This window comes from Carcharodon carcharias, chromosome 1, assembly GCF_017639515.1.
Source record: "Carcharodon carcharias isolate sCarCar2 chromosome 1, sCarCar2.pri, whole genome shotgun sequence".
Taxonomy (NCBI): Eukaryota; Metazoa; Chordata; class Chondrichthyes; order Lamniformes; family Lamnidae; genus Carcharodon; species Carcharodon carcharias.
Window position 1 is genome coordinate 246,533,609 of NC_054467.1, and position 13,909 is coordinate 246,547,517.

At 42.7% G+C, this 13,909-nt stretch overlaps 1 protein-coding gene across 3 annotated transcripts in view; it reads left to right on the forward strand.

Annotated features, from left to right (window-relative positions):
• The window catches only part of dnaaf9 (dynein axonemal assembly factor 9), a 237,916-nt gene that overhangs the window by 34,599 nt on the left and 189,408 nt on the right, over positions 1-13,909 (forward strand). For 2 of the 3 annotated variants that reach the window (XM_041190151.1, XM_041190158.1), the window contains exon 4: positions 9,053-9,177. In XM_041190151.1, the coding sequence (XP_041046085.1) occupies positions 9,053-9,177 (125 nt within the window). Of the gene's footprint in view, positions 1-9,052; positions 9,178-13,909 lie in introns of those variants that run through there. The other variant, XM_041190167.1, reaches the window with a different exon arrangement.

The window sequence follows — 13,909 nt, forward strand, 5'->3', positions numbered from 1 at the left end:
GGGTACGCAAACTTAAGAGTTGTGGCCTAACCAGTGTTTTATATAGTTCCAGCATTATATGGCTCTTGTACTCTATGTCCCATCCAATAATGGAAGCTTTCCATATGCCTTCTTTACCACCTTATCCACCTGTCCTGCCACGTTCAGGGGCTTGTGGACATGCATTCCAAGGTGTCTCACTTCACAAAATCACAGAATCTTTACAGTGCAGAAGGAGACCATTTAGCCCATTGAGTCTGCACTGGCTCTCTGAAAGAGCTCTCTAATTCATGCACACCTCTGTAGTTTCTTACTTTGTTTCTTTTAAAAAAAAATTCATTCATGGGATGTGGGCTTTGCTGGCTGGGCCAGCATTTATTGCCTATCCCTAATTGCCCTTGAGAAGGTGGGGCAGAGCTGCCTTAAACCGTTGCAGCCCATGTGGTGTAGGTACAGTACAGTGCTGTTAGGAAGGGAATTTCAGGATTTTAACCCAACAACAGTAAAGGAACAGCGATATATTTCCAAGTTGGGATGATGAGTGACTTGGAGAAGAACTTCCAGGTGGTGGTGTTCCCATCTATCTGCTACCTTTGTCCTTCTAGATGGTGGTGGCCATGGGTTTGGAAGGTGCTGTCTAAGGAGCCTTGGTGAATTCCTGCAGTGCACCTTGTAGATGGTACACACTGCTGCTGCTGTGTGTTGATGGTGGAGGGAGTGAATGTTTGTTGATGTGGTGCTAAAGTGGGCTGCTTTGTCCTGGACGGTGTCAAGCTTCTTGAGTGTTGTGGGAGCTGCACTCATCCAGGCAAGTGGGAGTATTCCATCACACTCTTGACTTGTGCCTTATAGATGGTGGACAGGCTTTGGGTAGTCTGGAGGTGAGTTACTCGCTGCAGGATTCCTAGCCTCTAACATGCTTTTGTAGCACAGTATTTATATGGCTAGTCCAGTTCAGTTTCTGGTCAACGGTAACTCTCAGGATGTTAATAGTGGGGGATTCAGTGATGGTAATGCCATTGAACGTCAAGGGGTGATGGTTAGATTTTGTCTTGTTGAAGATGGTCATTCCTGGAATTTGTGTGGCACGAATGTTACTTGCCACTTGTCAGTCCAAATCTGGATGTTGTCCAGGTTTGCTGCATTTGGACATGCAATGCTTCAGTATCTGAGGAGTCGTGAATGGTGCTGAACACCATGCAATCATGAGCAAACATCTCCACTTCTGGCCTTATGCTGGATAAAGCAGCTGAAGGTGGTTATGCCGAGGACACTACCCTGAGGAACTCCTGCAGTGATGTCCTGGAACTGAGGTGACTGACCTCCAGAAGCTACAACCAGCTTTCTTTGTATGACTTCAACCAGTGGAGAGTTTTCCCCCATTGACCCCAGTTTTGCTAGGGCTCCTTGATGCTGCACTTGATGAAATGCGGCCTTGATTTCAAGGGCAGTCACTCTCACCTCCCCTTGGGAGCTCGCTTCAAAGATGGATCAAAGACCTAAGGCTGTAATGAGATCAGGAGCTGAATGGCCCTGGCGGAACCCAAACTGGGCGTCAGTCGGCAGGTTATTGCTGAGCACGTGCTGCTTGATACCAATGTTGATGACCTCTTCTATTACTTATGCTGGAGAGTAGACTGATGGGGTGGTAATTGGTTGGGCTGGATTTGTCCTTCATTTTATGTACAGGACATGTCTAGACAATTTGCCACATAACCGGGCAGATGCCAGTGTTGCTGTGCTTTAAAAGCTTGGCTAGGGCCCGGGGCAAGTTCTGGAGTACAATTCAGTACAATTGCTAGGATGTAGTCAGGGCCCATAGTCTTTGCAGTATCCAGTGCCTTTAGCCATTTCTTGACCTCACCTGGGGTGAATCGAATTGGCTGAAGATTGGCATCTGTGATGCTGAGGATCTCCTGAGGAGGCTGAGATGGATCATCCACTTGGAACCCCTGGCTGAAGATTGTAGCAAATGCTTCAGCCTTGTCTTGAACTGATGTGCTGGGCTCCTCCATCATTGAGGATGGTATTATTTGTAGAGCCTCCTCCGGTGAGTTGTTGAACCGTCCTCCACCATTCACGACAGGATGTGGCAGGACTGCAGAGCTTAGATCGGATCCATTGGTTGTGGGATCGCTTAGCTCTGTCTATCACTTGCTGCTTGTGCTGTTTGGCATGCAAGTAGTCCTGTGTTATTGCTTTGCCAAGTTGACACCTCATTTTTAGGTATGTTTGGTGCTGCTTGTGCCAAGCCCTCCTGCACTCTTCATTTAACCAGGGTTGACCCTCCCCAACAGCACTAGCAAATCTCCCCGTGAGAGCACTGGTCCTAGTCCTGTTAAGGTGTAATCCTTCTTGTACAGGACTTCCTGCCCCAGAATTGGTCCCAGTGCCTCAAAAATCTAAAGCCCTTCCTCCTACCCCATTTCTCCGGCTGTGTGTTGAACTGCTCAGTATTCCTATTCTTATGCTCACTGAGAGTAATCCTGAGATTACTGCTCTTGAGGTCCTGCTTTTTAATTCCCCTTCTAATTCCCTAAAATCTGCTTACAGGACCTCATCCCTTTTCCTACCTATGTCATTGGTCCCAATGTGGACCTTGACCTCTGGCTGCTCACCCTCCCCCAAAAGAATGTCCTGCAGCTGCTCTGTAACATCATTGATCCTGGCACCAAGGAGGCAACATATCATCCTGAAGTCACGTCTATGGCTGCAGAAACACCTGTTTGCTTCCCTAACTGTGGAACCCCCAATACTTTTGCACTTCCACTCTTCCTGCCGCCCCCCCCCGTGCAGTTGAGCCACCTGTGCTGCCACAAACTTAGCTTTCGCCACAGCCCTCTGAGGAACCATCTTGCTCACCAGTACCTAAAATGGAAAAGTGGTTAGAGAGCAAAATAACCTTAGGGTTCCTGCACTACCTTCCTGTTTTTCTTAGATACTCTGGTGGTCACCCATTCTCTCTCTGCCTGTGCACTTCTTAGCTGTGGTGTGACCGCCTCTCAAAGTGCTATTCACGTAATCCTCATCCTTGCAGATGCACCATGGTGATTCCAGCTGCTGCTCGATCTCCACAGCTCAGAGCACAAGCTTATGCAGCTGGTGACACTTGCTGCAGGTGCAGTAATCAAGGGAAATTTTATGCCTGCACAGCTTACCATATCCCGCAAGATGCAGATTCCACATAGCTGAGTTGTACTGACATACCCTTAAACTTTATATAAAACGTTTACTACAGTATTTATTTACTAATTTATTTTAAATATTTTCTGAATTAATTTAGAATAATTCCTATGTATTCTATTTACTGTGCTTATTAAATGCTAGTAGCACCCACAAATGTAACTAAAAGTTATCCGTTTCTTAATTACACAGTTGTGTTTTAGGACTCACGCAGTTTTCGCTCTCCTGACTGCCTCTCCTTCCATGCTGTTTTCGCTCTCCCGACTGCTTCAACTCCTCTCAATATCCCCCTGTTTATTGAGTATTCCCTTGCTTTGTTTGCCTTTCCTAAATGTATTACCTCACATTTTTCCAGATTGAATTCCATTTGCTATTTTTCCACCCACTGAACCAAACTTGGTATCTTGGTTCCTGTCACCTAGCCTATTTTGGATCCAACTCGCCATTCCCCTGTATCCTATGGATCTAATTTTTCTGACCAGTCTGCCATGTGTGACCTTGTCAAATGCCTTACTGAAATCCATGTAAACAATATCCACTGCATTACCCTCATCAATCCTCCTTATTACTTCCTAAAAAAAAAATTCTACTAAGTTAGTAAGACATGACTTTCCTCTAACAAAACCATGTGGACTATCCCTGGTTGATCCATGCCTTTCTGAGTGACAGTTTATCCCGTGTCTCAGAATTGATTCCAATAATTTGCCCACCACCTAAGTTAGATTGACCAGCCTATAATTTTCTGGCTGATCTTGCACCTTTTTAAAATATTGGTACAACGTGCGCAGACCTCCAATCCTCTGATACCTCACTTGTATCTTCTGAAGATTGGAAAATAAACCTCAGAGCATCTGCTCTTTCCCTCCTGTCTTCCTTTAACATCCAGCCCTGGTGATTTACCCACCTTTAACGATGCCAGTCTCCTCCAGCACCTCCTCTCTCATTATGTTTATTGTATCTAAAACATGACGTGGGGTAGGTAAAGTGCTGCCTTGACAGGCTAAAGTTAAAACCATAAGAGACTTCCCCATTCCTAAAACAAAAATAGAAATCTTGCAGTTCTTGGAAATGGCTGCATTTTACATGAATTTTGGACCGAACCTTTGTAGTTGCTTCTCTGACCAGTTCGCTGAAGAAAAGCGTGAGGTTTACTTGGACTGAATCCTGTTAAACTGCCTTATGAAAGGGTGAAGGCCATATTAATGAGTGAACTGGTTTTGGCTGCTCCAGATTTTAGTAGACCTTTCAAAGCAGCTGTTGACGTCAGTGACGTAGGCGTGGGAGCAGTGCTGCTGCAAGAGGATGACATGAGCATAGTGTCCCATCAGTTACTTCTTGAGGAAATTTTGAGTGTGAACAAAAATATTCAATCATTGAGAAGGAAGCGTTAAGCCTAGTGTTTGCTGTTTGCCATTTTGAAGTGTACCTTTCAAATAATCCAGGAGAGACATTAATTTATACTGATCATAATCCCCTGGTGCTTTTGGAGAGGCTTTGTGTGATGAATCTTCGGCTGTTCCACTGGAAGTTAATGCTACAGCCCTTCTACGTGAAAATGTTGCTGGGAAGGAGAATGTCGTCACAGATGCTCTTTCCAGAGTTTAAAGAAAGGATGTTGGAGAAAAGGCATTCTGAGTTTTGATAACTGTGATGTTTAAATCCTGCTAATCCTACTTGTTAAATGTATTGACGTTTGTTTTGGTTAAACTTTATGAATTGTATAATATGACGTGTAACTGTGAAACAAAATGAAGTTTATTGGTATAATATGTGATAAGCTATTTGTTAAAAGTTATGGGTTAAGTACTTCTTGCAAAGAAACTGTAAAGCCATTGTAAAGGAGCCTTCACTGGTGAAGCTTTCTTCCAAGGGAAAAGTTGTCATGAAATCCATTGATCTGTGTGTGCTTGGGTATTAAATTAGCAGTCTGTGGAGATAGTAACATTTAAGATAACAAGCATTGGAACACCCTGGTACATTGGTTCCTGCCTAGTAACAAGGTGGAACGCTTGGGGAGTGTTTTGATAGGTCCCAAGATCAGTTCAAGGGTCAATGAACAATTCTTGTGGAGGCAGTCAGTTTCGATGGTCTGCCAGCTCTCACGTGCCATAGAGACAAAAGGGACATAAACAGGTCTCAGTTAAGTTAAAGAAAGAGCTGCGGAGAGCAGGCTTTAAGTGAAGATGGCCATTGGAGCAGTGGTGTTCTGTTTGCTATAGCCATAGATCTGCATGCGTGCTTGTGAGTTGGCGTTGATTCTACTCTGGAATCCAGGAAGATGGAATTTGGGAAGGTGAGATTGAAACCCTGTGAGGTGGGCCATATTTAAAGCCGTCTGAGTGGGAGTGACTTTTGGAGAGAATTCTAAGAAGAGATCTTGGAAGGTGAAGCTAGGAATCCCTCATGCGAAAGAATTTCAATGAGATTGTTTGACTTGGTGTTTACTGACGTCAGGGTAGGTTCTTGAGAAATCCATGGAGTCTGTCTTAGTTGCATCTGAGTCCTGTAGTCTGGTGTGTTAGACCACAGTTTGTCTGTTAGTTCACAGATACCTCATATTTACCTGTAGAATCTTGTGGCTTTATTCCAAAAGCAGGGGTCTTGAACCTCAACCTTTAACTACTTTAAACAAATTGTAACTGGCCTCTAACTGGATCTTTCCCTGCCCCTCCCACATCCCAGGGTCTGGCCAAGGACAGCCTGTGTCTGATACAGGTGTAAGGCAGGATTTGCAGTGCAAAGGGTAAATCAACTTTTTATCAAGGCCCACAGTCTCCATCTATAACTTTGTTCAGGGCCACTTTGACAGATTTGCATTGCTGATTGGTAACATGCAGCTGGGTATGTCATGCTGAACTCTCGATTAAATGGCACCAATTCTGCGAGATAATAATGAGAAGGCTTTTCACCCTGAACTTTTAGATGTGCTGTTCAGATGATATGGAAAACGTAGTGTATTCCTCAGCCTCGTGGATGGCAAAGGGGCCTGGCAGTGGAAAGAAAAAAAATGAGAGGAAATGTGCTGCTGTAGCAATACATTGCAGTTCCTTTATCCTTTTCTAGGAAGAAGCAAAATCAGAGGAATTATATTAGGGACTGAATGGCAATACAGATGCAAAGCACAGTGATAGGACTTTGTTAATCCACGACCTTGTGGTCTTTTTGTAGACTTGAAGTAAAGAGGAAACTGCTGGAAGGAATATTAACTAAAACAAATGCAAGGTATAGCAAATTTGAATGTGAGCTATAGGAAGTATGTCCACGACACATACTAAGCGCATGAAAATTCATGTATGCATTAATGTTGTTGCACAGGAGGGCAGTGAGGGGAAACTAACACAGAAAATTGCCCTTTCACCTGACCCACAGCAGACTGAAGTTACATAGTTTGTTTTAAAAATTTATTCTCAGCATATGGTTGTCATTGGCAGTGACAGTATTTATTGGCCATCTCTAGTCCTCGAGAAGATGGATAGTGAGCCACCTCCTTGAGCTGCTGCAATGCAAGTGGTGAAAGCATGCTCTCTGTCCTGCTGGATAGTTAGAGTTTTGACCCAGGGACGATGAAGGAACGAGATTTTCATGTTAGGATGTGGAAGTGAGTGTTTCTGCTCCCTTTGTCCTTCCAGCTTGTGGAGTTGTTAAATAAGTTTGGGCGAGTTGTTGTAGGGTGTCCTATACAGCTACAGTGCATCAGTGATGGAGAGAATGGATGACTGGGCTGCTGATGAAGTGGGCTGTTTTGTCCTGCACGCCATTTAGCTTTTTGGGTGTTGTTGCAGCAGTGCCCATCTAAGTGGCAAATGGATAGCATTCTGTCACAGATTTGACTTGTGCCTTGTTAGTGGTGGAGAGATTTTGGAGAGCTGGAACTGAGTCACATCTTGCAGGATACAAAGCCTCTGACCTGCTGTCGTATGCATGGCTAGCCTGGTTAAGCTCCTGGTAATGGAAATCCCTTAGGTTGTTTATACTGGAAGATTTAGTGACAGTGATGCGACTGAGTGTCATGGCGAGGTGGTTGGATCCTGTTTGCTGGAGATGGCCATTTCCTAGCACCATGTTTCATAGCTTCCACTTATCAGGTCAAGGCTGGGTGTCATCCAAGTCTTGCTATATGTGGGCCCAGACTGCTTCATTGCCTGAGAAATTGTGAATGGAGCTGAACATTGTCTATAATCATGACTTCTGACCTTATGATGGTGGGAAGGTCATGGCTGAAACAGATGGTTGGACATCGGATGCTGTCCTGCAAACCTCCTTTAGTGATGTCCTTTGAAACTACCATTTTTTTTCCCTTCAATAATCCAATTTGAAAAATAAAATAATGGGGAAGCCCCCTTGGATTAACATAGTTAAGATCCAATTATGTGCAAATCCTGCAACTGCATTCTCCAAGACAACTTGCATTGGTCTGGTGTGGCCTTGCGTTTTTAAATTTTGGTTGCGGAAGAATTGGTCAAGAACAAAACAAAATGTATCTTTTAATTTTTTCAAGCACCTATTCTCAGTATGATTAATCCAAATTACTACAGTGGGAAGCTGTATCATCATTAATCAGAAAACAGCTGATTTTCATGAAGAGATACTAATGTCTACAATATTATTCGGATTTATTTTTAAAATGGAATTGTTGTGGAGCCTGTGTCTGTGTTTGACTGTGTCTTAATTGCATTAAAGCCAGCTAGTCTGCGTGATTTGATGTATCGCAGTTTGAGATGTTAATCGGATAAACAGTAAGGAGCATAGAAGGTCAAGTGTAAATTTGCATTTGTTGAATAAAACATTCAGAAGAAGGGGTGAAATCTTGCACCTAGCTAGAAGACACCAAGCAATGTGTATACCTTTTTCAGCTGACTAATAAAATTGGTGGAATCAAAGGATGCTGTTGTTGGAAGAGATTAAATTAAAAACCTTGTAATACAATGGGACATTTACATTCAAAGGAAAAACTAGGTATAAACAGAAAGGAGTTTGTGTGTGTGTAAGGCAGAGGCATTTAAGATCTAACCAGTCTGTAGCCTACAACTGTGCCTGCAAAGGAACCAAATTGCAAGGAACCTCATTTTGAATTTGTAAGGTCAAATGTGCTTTGCCTGGTGTTTGCTTAAAATCTATGGATTATTGTTGGCTTGGTGAAGATTTACTTGGGAATGATTAATTTGGAGATTTGTTTAAAAGTTATGGTAGTAATTTGTAGACATGTTTATATGTTTAATTTGTTGTAAATTAATAAACTTTTAATTTAGTTTCATATAAAAAAAAAAGTCTCGAGACTCGGTGGTCTTATTCCTGAATTCAGAGCTGCATCTCAAACATACCATTTGGAGAATATAGATGATGACAGTTGTTGAAGTGTCCTAGGAAATCCCATAGGATTTAAACAACTCAGCCTTTACCAACTTGCTGTGTCATAACATGATACAAAATTTCACATCAGAAGTATCTTCCAATGTAGTGGCTCTTATCTGCTATTGCCCCTATGCCAGCACTACATTTCCCACAGACTCCTGTTTCTAAACTGTTTGTGCTTTGCAAGGTCACTGTCATTTGCAGCAATCTGACATCTTGGAAGTTATCAACTACTGCAGTGATATTTGAAAAATATGTTATATGTTTCATGTTACAGCATAAGTATTTATTTTTAGAAATGTTACAAAGGCTGTTTTTTTTTTTGTTTCTGTTACTGGTCTGACAAGATGTCGAGCTTTTTTTAATATCTGTACAAGTTGAAGACTATTCAGTCCTATGTCCTTGCCAAAGGCAGGATTGCAAGATGGTTATTAAGTTTGTTGATTGCTAAATGTCAGTTGATCATAGCTTCTTTTATGTCTTACTATGAAATAATGACAGTTTAAAACATTGTTATTTTGTCCCCTTTCTATTTCAGATGTAATTCTGTTAATCAAGCCAGAAAGTGTTCATGTGTACTGCAACCCTATAAATTATAACTATCTCCTGCCTTATGTAGCGTACTGGAGAAATCTACGCTTGCACTGTTTGACAGAAAAAGAAGTAAGTTGTAAAAGCTTAACATATCAGAATATTCCAGCTGAGGAAATATCTAAGGTTTATCGTAAAGGTGTCCTTTGGAGATTTATTTTTTCAGTGATCAATATGAAAATCTAACTGAAGAGGTCAAATGCAGCATTTTTATCATGGAAGGAGGGTCATTGATAAAACAACTGATGATGTTTGGGCCTAGGATATTAGCCCGAGGAACTCCTGCAGTGATGTCCTAGAATTGAGATGATAGATTTCCTACAACCATAACCATCTTCCTTTGTGCTAAGTATGACTCCGACCAGTGGAGAGTTTTCCCCCTGATTCCCATTGACTCCAGTTTTGCTAGGGCTTTTTGATGCCACACTCGGTCAAATGCTGCCTTGATATCAAGGGCAGTCACTCTCTCCTCACCTCTGGAGTTCAGCTCTTTTGTCAATGCTTGAACCAAAGGCTGTAATGAGATCAGGAGTTGAGTGGCTCTGTGAAAACCCAACTGAGTGTCAGTGAGCAGGTTATTGCTGTGAAAGGGCCACTTGATAGCACTGTTGATGACCTCTTCTATCACTTTACCGAATATTGAGAGTAGACTGATGGGGAGGTACTTGACTGGGTTGGATTTGTCCTGCTTTTTGTGTACAGGACGTATCTGGGCAATTTTCCTCGTTGCCAGTGTTGTAGCTGTGCTGGTAAAGCTTGATAGGGGCGTGGCAAGTTCTGGAGCACAAACCTTAAATATTGCCAGAATATTGTCAGGGCTCATAATCTTTGCACTATCCAGTGCCTTCAGCCATTTCTTGATATCACGTGGAGTGAATCAGATTGGCGGAAGGTGATGCTGGGGACCTCTGGAGGAGACCAAATTGGATCATCCACTTGGCACTTCTGACTGAAGTTTGTTGTAATGCCATATCTTTTGCACTGATGTGCTGGGCTCTCCCCACCATTGAGGATGGGGATATTTGTGGAGCCTCCCCCTCCAGTGAGTTGTTTAATTGTCCTCTACTGTTCATGACTGGATGTGGCAGGACGGCAGAGCTTAGATCTGATTTGTTGGTTGTGGAATCATTTAGCTCCATCGCTTGCTACTTATGCTGTTTGGCATGCAAATAGTCCTGTGTTACAGCTTTACCAGGTTGAAACCTCATTTTTATGTTTGCTTGGTGCTGCCCCTGGCATGCCCTCCTGCACTCTTCATTGAACCATGGTTGAGCCCTTGACTTGGTAGCAATGGTAGAGTGGGGGATATGTCAGGCCATGAGGTTACAGATTGTTGTTTTGTTTTCATTTCTGCTGATAGCCCACAGTGCTTCATGGATGCACAGCCTTGAGTTAATAGATCTGTTTGAAATCTATCTCATTTAGGGTATCCTCAGTGTGAAAGCAGGACAGATTTCCCTTCATAAAGGACATTAGTGAACTGGATGGGTTTTTACTACAATTGGCAATGGTGTTAATTCCAGATGTTTGTTGAGTTGAAATTCTACCATCTGTCGTGGTTGTAATCGAACCCGGATTCCCAGTACATTACCCTGGGTCTCTGGATTACTAGTCCAGTGACAATACCACTACGCCATTTCCTCCCCCCCCCCCCCCACCTCATGTATAAGGAACCAAACAACAGTTTATTACTGTATGCTTCTGTATTACTGTCTGCTTCTGCATTGCTGGATCTATTCATCCTTGCTGTTGTGCCTTGAAACCTAGGTCACCTGCTCATTGCACTGCACCACTTTGCCCTTCCTGTTGTAAATGGTGGTGGGAAGGCGTGAGGCTGACGCAGTTGATGGGAGTCAATGGGATGGGAATAATGATGAACGCAGTACCCGGGAGAAGGGATGGAAGGAAGCATACCTGGGTTTGGAGTGAGAGAGTTTGGGAAGAAGTGTTAGAGATGAGATTTGGGTTGTGGGAACAAACATCCAGCCAAGGTGAGGGAGTTTTTTTTTCCTTGTGTTGTTTTCTGCTGGTGCCATTCCCATGATGGTATTCATTATTGCCATACTGAATAGATGCCAGTATTTTTAAAAAATAATTCATAGGATATGGGCTTCACTGTCTGGGCCAGCATTTATTGCTCATCCCTAGTTGCCCTTGAGAAGGTGGTGGTGAGTTGCCGTCTGGAACTGCTGCCGCCCACATGGTGTGGGTATACCCACAGTGCTGTAGGAAGGGAGTTCCAGGATTTTGACCCAGTGACGGTGAAGGAATGGGAAGGAATATTTCCAAGTCAGAATGGTGAGTGACTTGGAGAGGGGAGCTTCTAGGTGGTGTGTTTGCATCTATCTGCTGCACTACTTTGCTTCCTAGTATCCTCTGTTTTGGTCTCAGAAGATTCTGTGGCTTTGCAACCCATTATCCCAAAGGATACTCTGGTCTTCCTGGCTAGCACTTCACCCATCTCACACACACATACATGTTTCCCTGACCTGCTCCCTCCCATGACATGCCTTGCCCCCTTCATCTATTATGCACTATGGCCTCCCTCCTTTGCCACTCCCCCAATTCCTACCAGAAAGGCAAAATATGAAAGAGTAGCAGAAGAGTTTAGAGACAGAAGTGAAATAGAAGCAGGAGCAGAGTGATGGAGAAGCTGTAACATTAAGAAAGCTGAAATGGGTAAGAGAGACCATGGGTTGTATTTTGCATGCCCCTGTCGGGTGTGTTTTCTGCAGGGGAGGCAGGTAAAATAGGGCGGATGCCCACCCCGCCAACTTCCCACCCATCCCTGAGCTCACCCCCCATGATATCCTGCCATATTTAAATAGATAATCAAGGGTCAGCTAGGCTTGTTACTAAGTTAATTGATCCCTATAATATGCTGCCCACACCATAAAACGTTTGACCGTGAGCAGTTGCGAGTGGCCAGCCTGGCTTTTTTAAAATAACTTCTTCAAAGGGCAGGAAGGAAGGGGCTGTTCTTTCTTTAGGGACTACCCTTTCAGGATCGGGGGTGGGGTGGCCCTGTAAGATAGGACCCCCTTTTTCCTACCTGTCTTCAACCTTAAATACACCGCCACCTTCCTAACCTGCCCCAACCTTCCACAACCAAGACCCCGGATTTGCCTATTTCCAGGTATCCATTGATCCTTTTCCTTGCTCCCAGTTGCAATCCCTGCAGCGCTCACCAGTGCGCCTTTGGTGCTGAGGGACTGATGGCGTGATTGGCTGGTAGCTCCTGAGGGTGGGACTTCCTCCCCAAGGAGGGGTAGAAGTCCTACTTGGCCCTTGTTTAGCTTGTCTGCAGTGCGGTGGGTTGGCGTAGAGCAGGTCAGCTCAATGCCAACTTTGCCTCCAGGGGGCTGAGGTGCCTGTCTCCCTCTTTTTCCCCTGCCCCAGCACCCCCCCCCCCATAATATTCAGCCCCATATGTTCTAACTTATTATCACTCATGCCAAGTGAGATCTAACAGTAATCTAGTGGAAGCAGGATCTTGCCACATGTACTTGCCATTGTTACCTATGAAAAACTAATCTTAAAGAAAGAAGAAAACTGATTAGATTCTGGGTGCCACTCCTTTCTTGCACTTTAAACTGACCAGTACTTCCCATTCTTTAACATTCTGATTGATGTCGACCTGTTTATTTAAACTTGGCCTTGCCCCCAGTTTATTTAAAAATTAGATTTTGTGGCCAAACAGTTAGGAGAAATTTTAAAAATTGGGTATGGCTCAATTATTGGTTTCTACAATGTAGAACAATTGCACTTACATACAATTTAGTAGCAGAGTAATAAAGTGTGCTCTGTATAGCATATTGCACCTGTCTGCCCTTTTCAAAGCTCATGCCATGAGCAGAACTAGGGAGATCCACAAGTATATTTCAAAAATCAAATAATAGTGCACCTGCTGCTCCTTTGATGATAAATTTGGTGCTCTCGTTTTACACTTTGAATAATTTAAATTTTTACAAGAAGTGAATATCTGACCCAGCAGGGAGAACCTATCCAATAGAGAATACTAAAAAGGGCAGAAAATTTCAATCTGAAATGTTCAAACCAGTTGTTAAAAAGAGTTGGAGACTTTTTCTTCATTTTTGTAACATTTTTTGTTTGTCCAAATGTTTTCAAAAATATTTAAGTGCTTAATATTTATTCAGAGCATGGCTCAAAGAGACAGCCATATTTCTCGATGATATACAAATTAAATACAAATATACTTTTTTCAAAATTGCATCTGTGCTCATCCTTCAGGTGAATTTTTATTTGTCAATATTAAACTGAAAATTTTCTAGATGTCCTTAAATTTTTGATTGTTCCCATCAGTTTTTATTTTTGCAATTAATCCAACAAGCTAAGACAGAACTGGAGAAAATCAATTAAAATCAGATTTATCTTTGCATGTACAACCTCAAAGACAATAATAACCTCAATAAAAGGCACAGTTAAACAAAATGGCAATTATTTACAGTTCACATACACCATTTTCATGGTGGCATTTCAAAAACAAAGTAATAACTTTCTACAATATCAAAATATTAAGTATCAAGCTATTTTAGCAATAAAATGCAAAGTATTATGCAATCCAAAAATAAAAATTCCAAGCAGCACACACCTCATTGTACCTTGGAGTATATTTTTAAAATGTTGACTGAAATCTGAAATATTTAATGCCAAATGTATATTTTGCAGTTTATCCAGTGGACTATATATTTTGACCATTTCCCCCCAAAAAACAGCTGAAGTTCTGAATAAAAATTGAGCTATGTTTTGGAATCACCTCAAGTGTGTGAGGTACTTGCCCTGG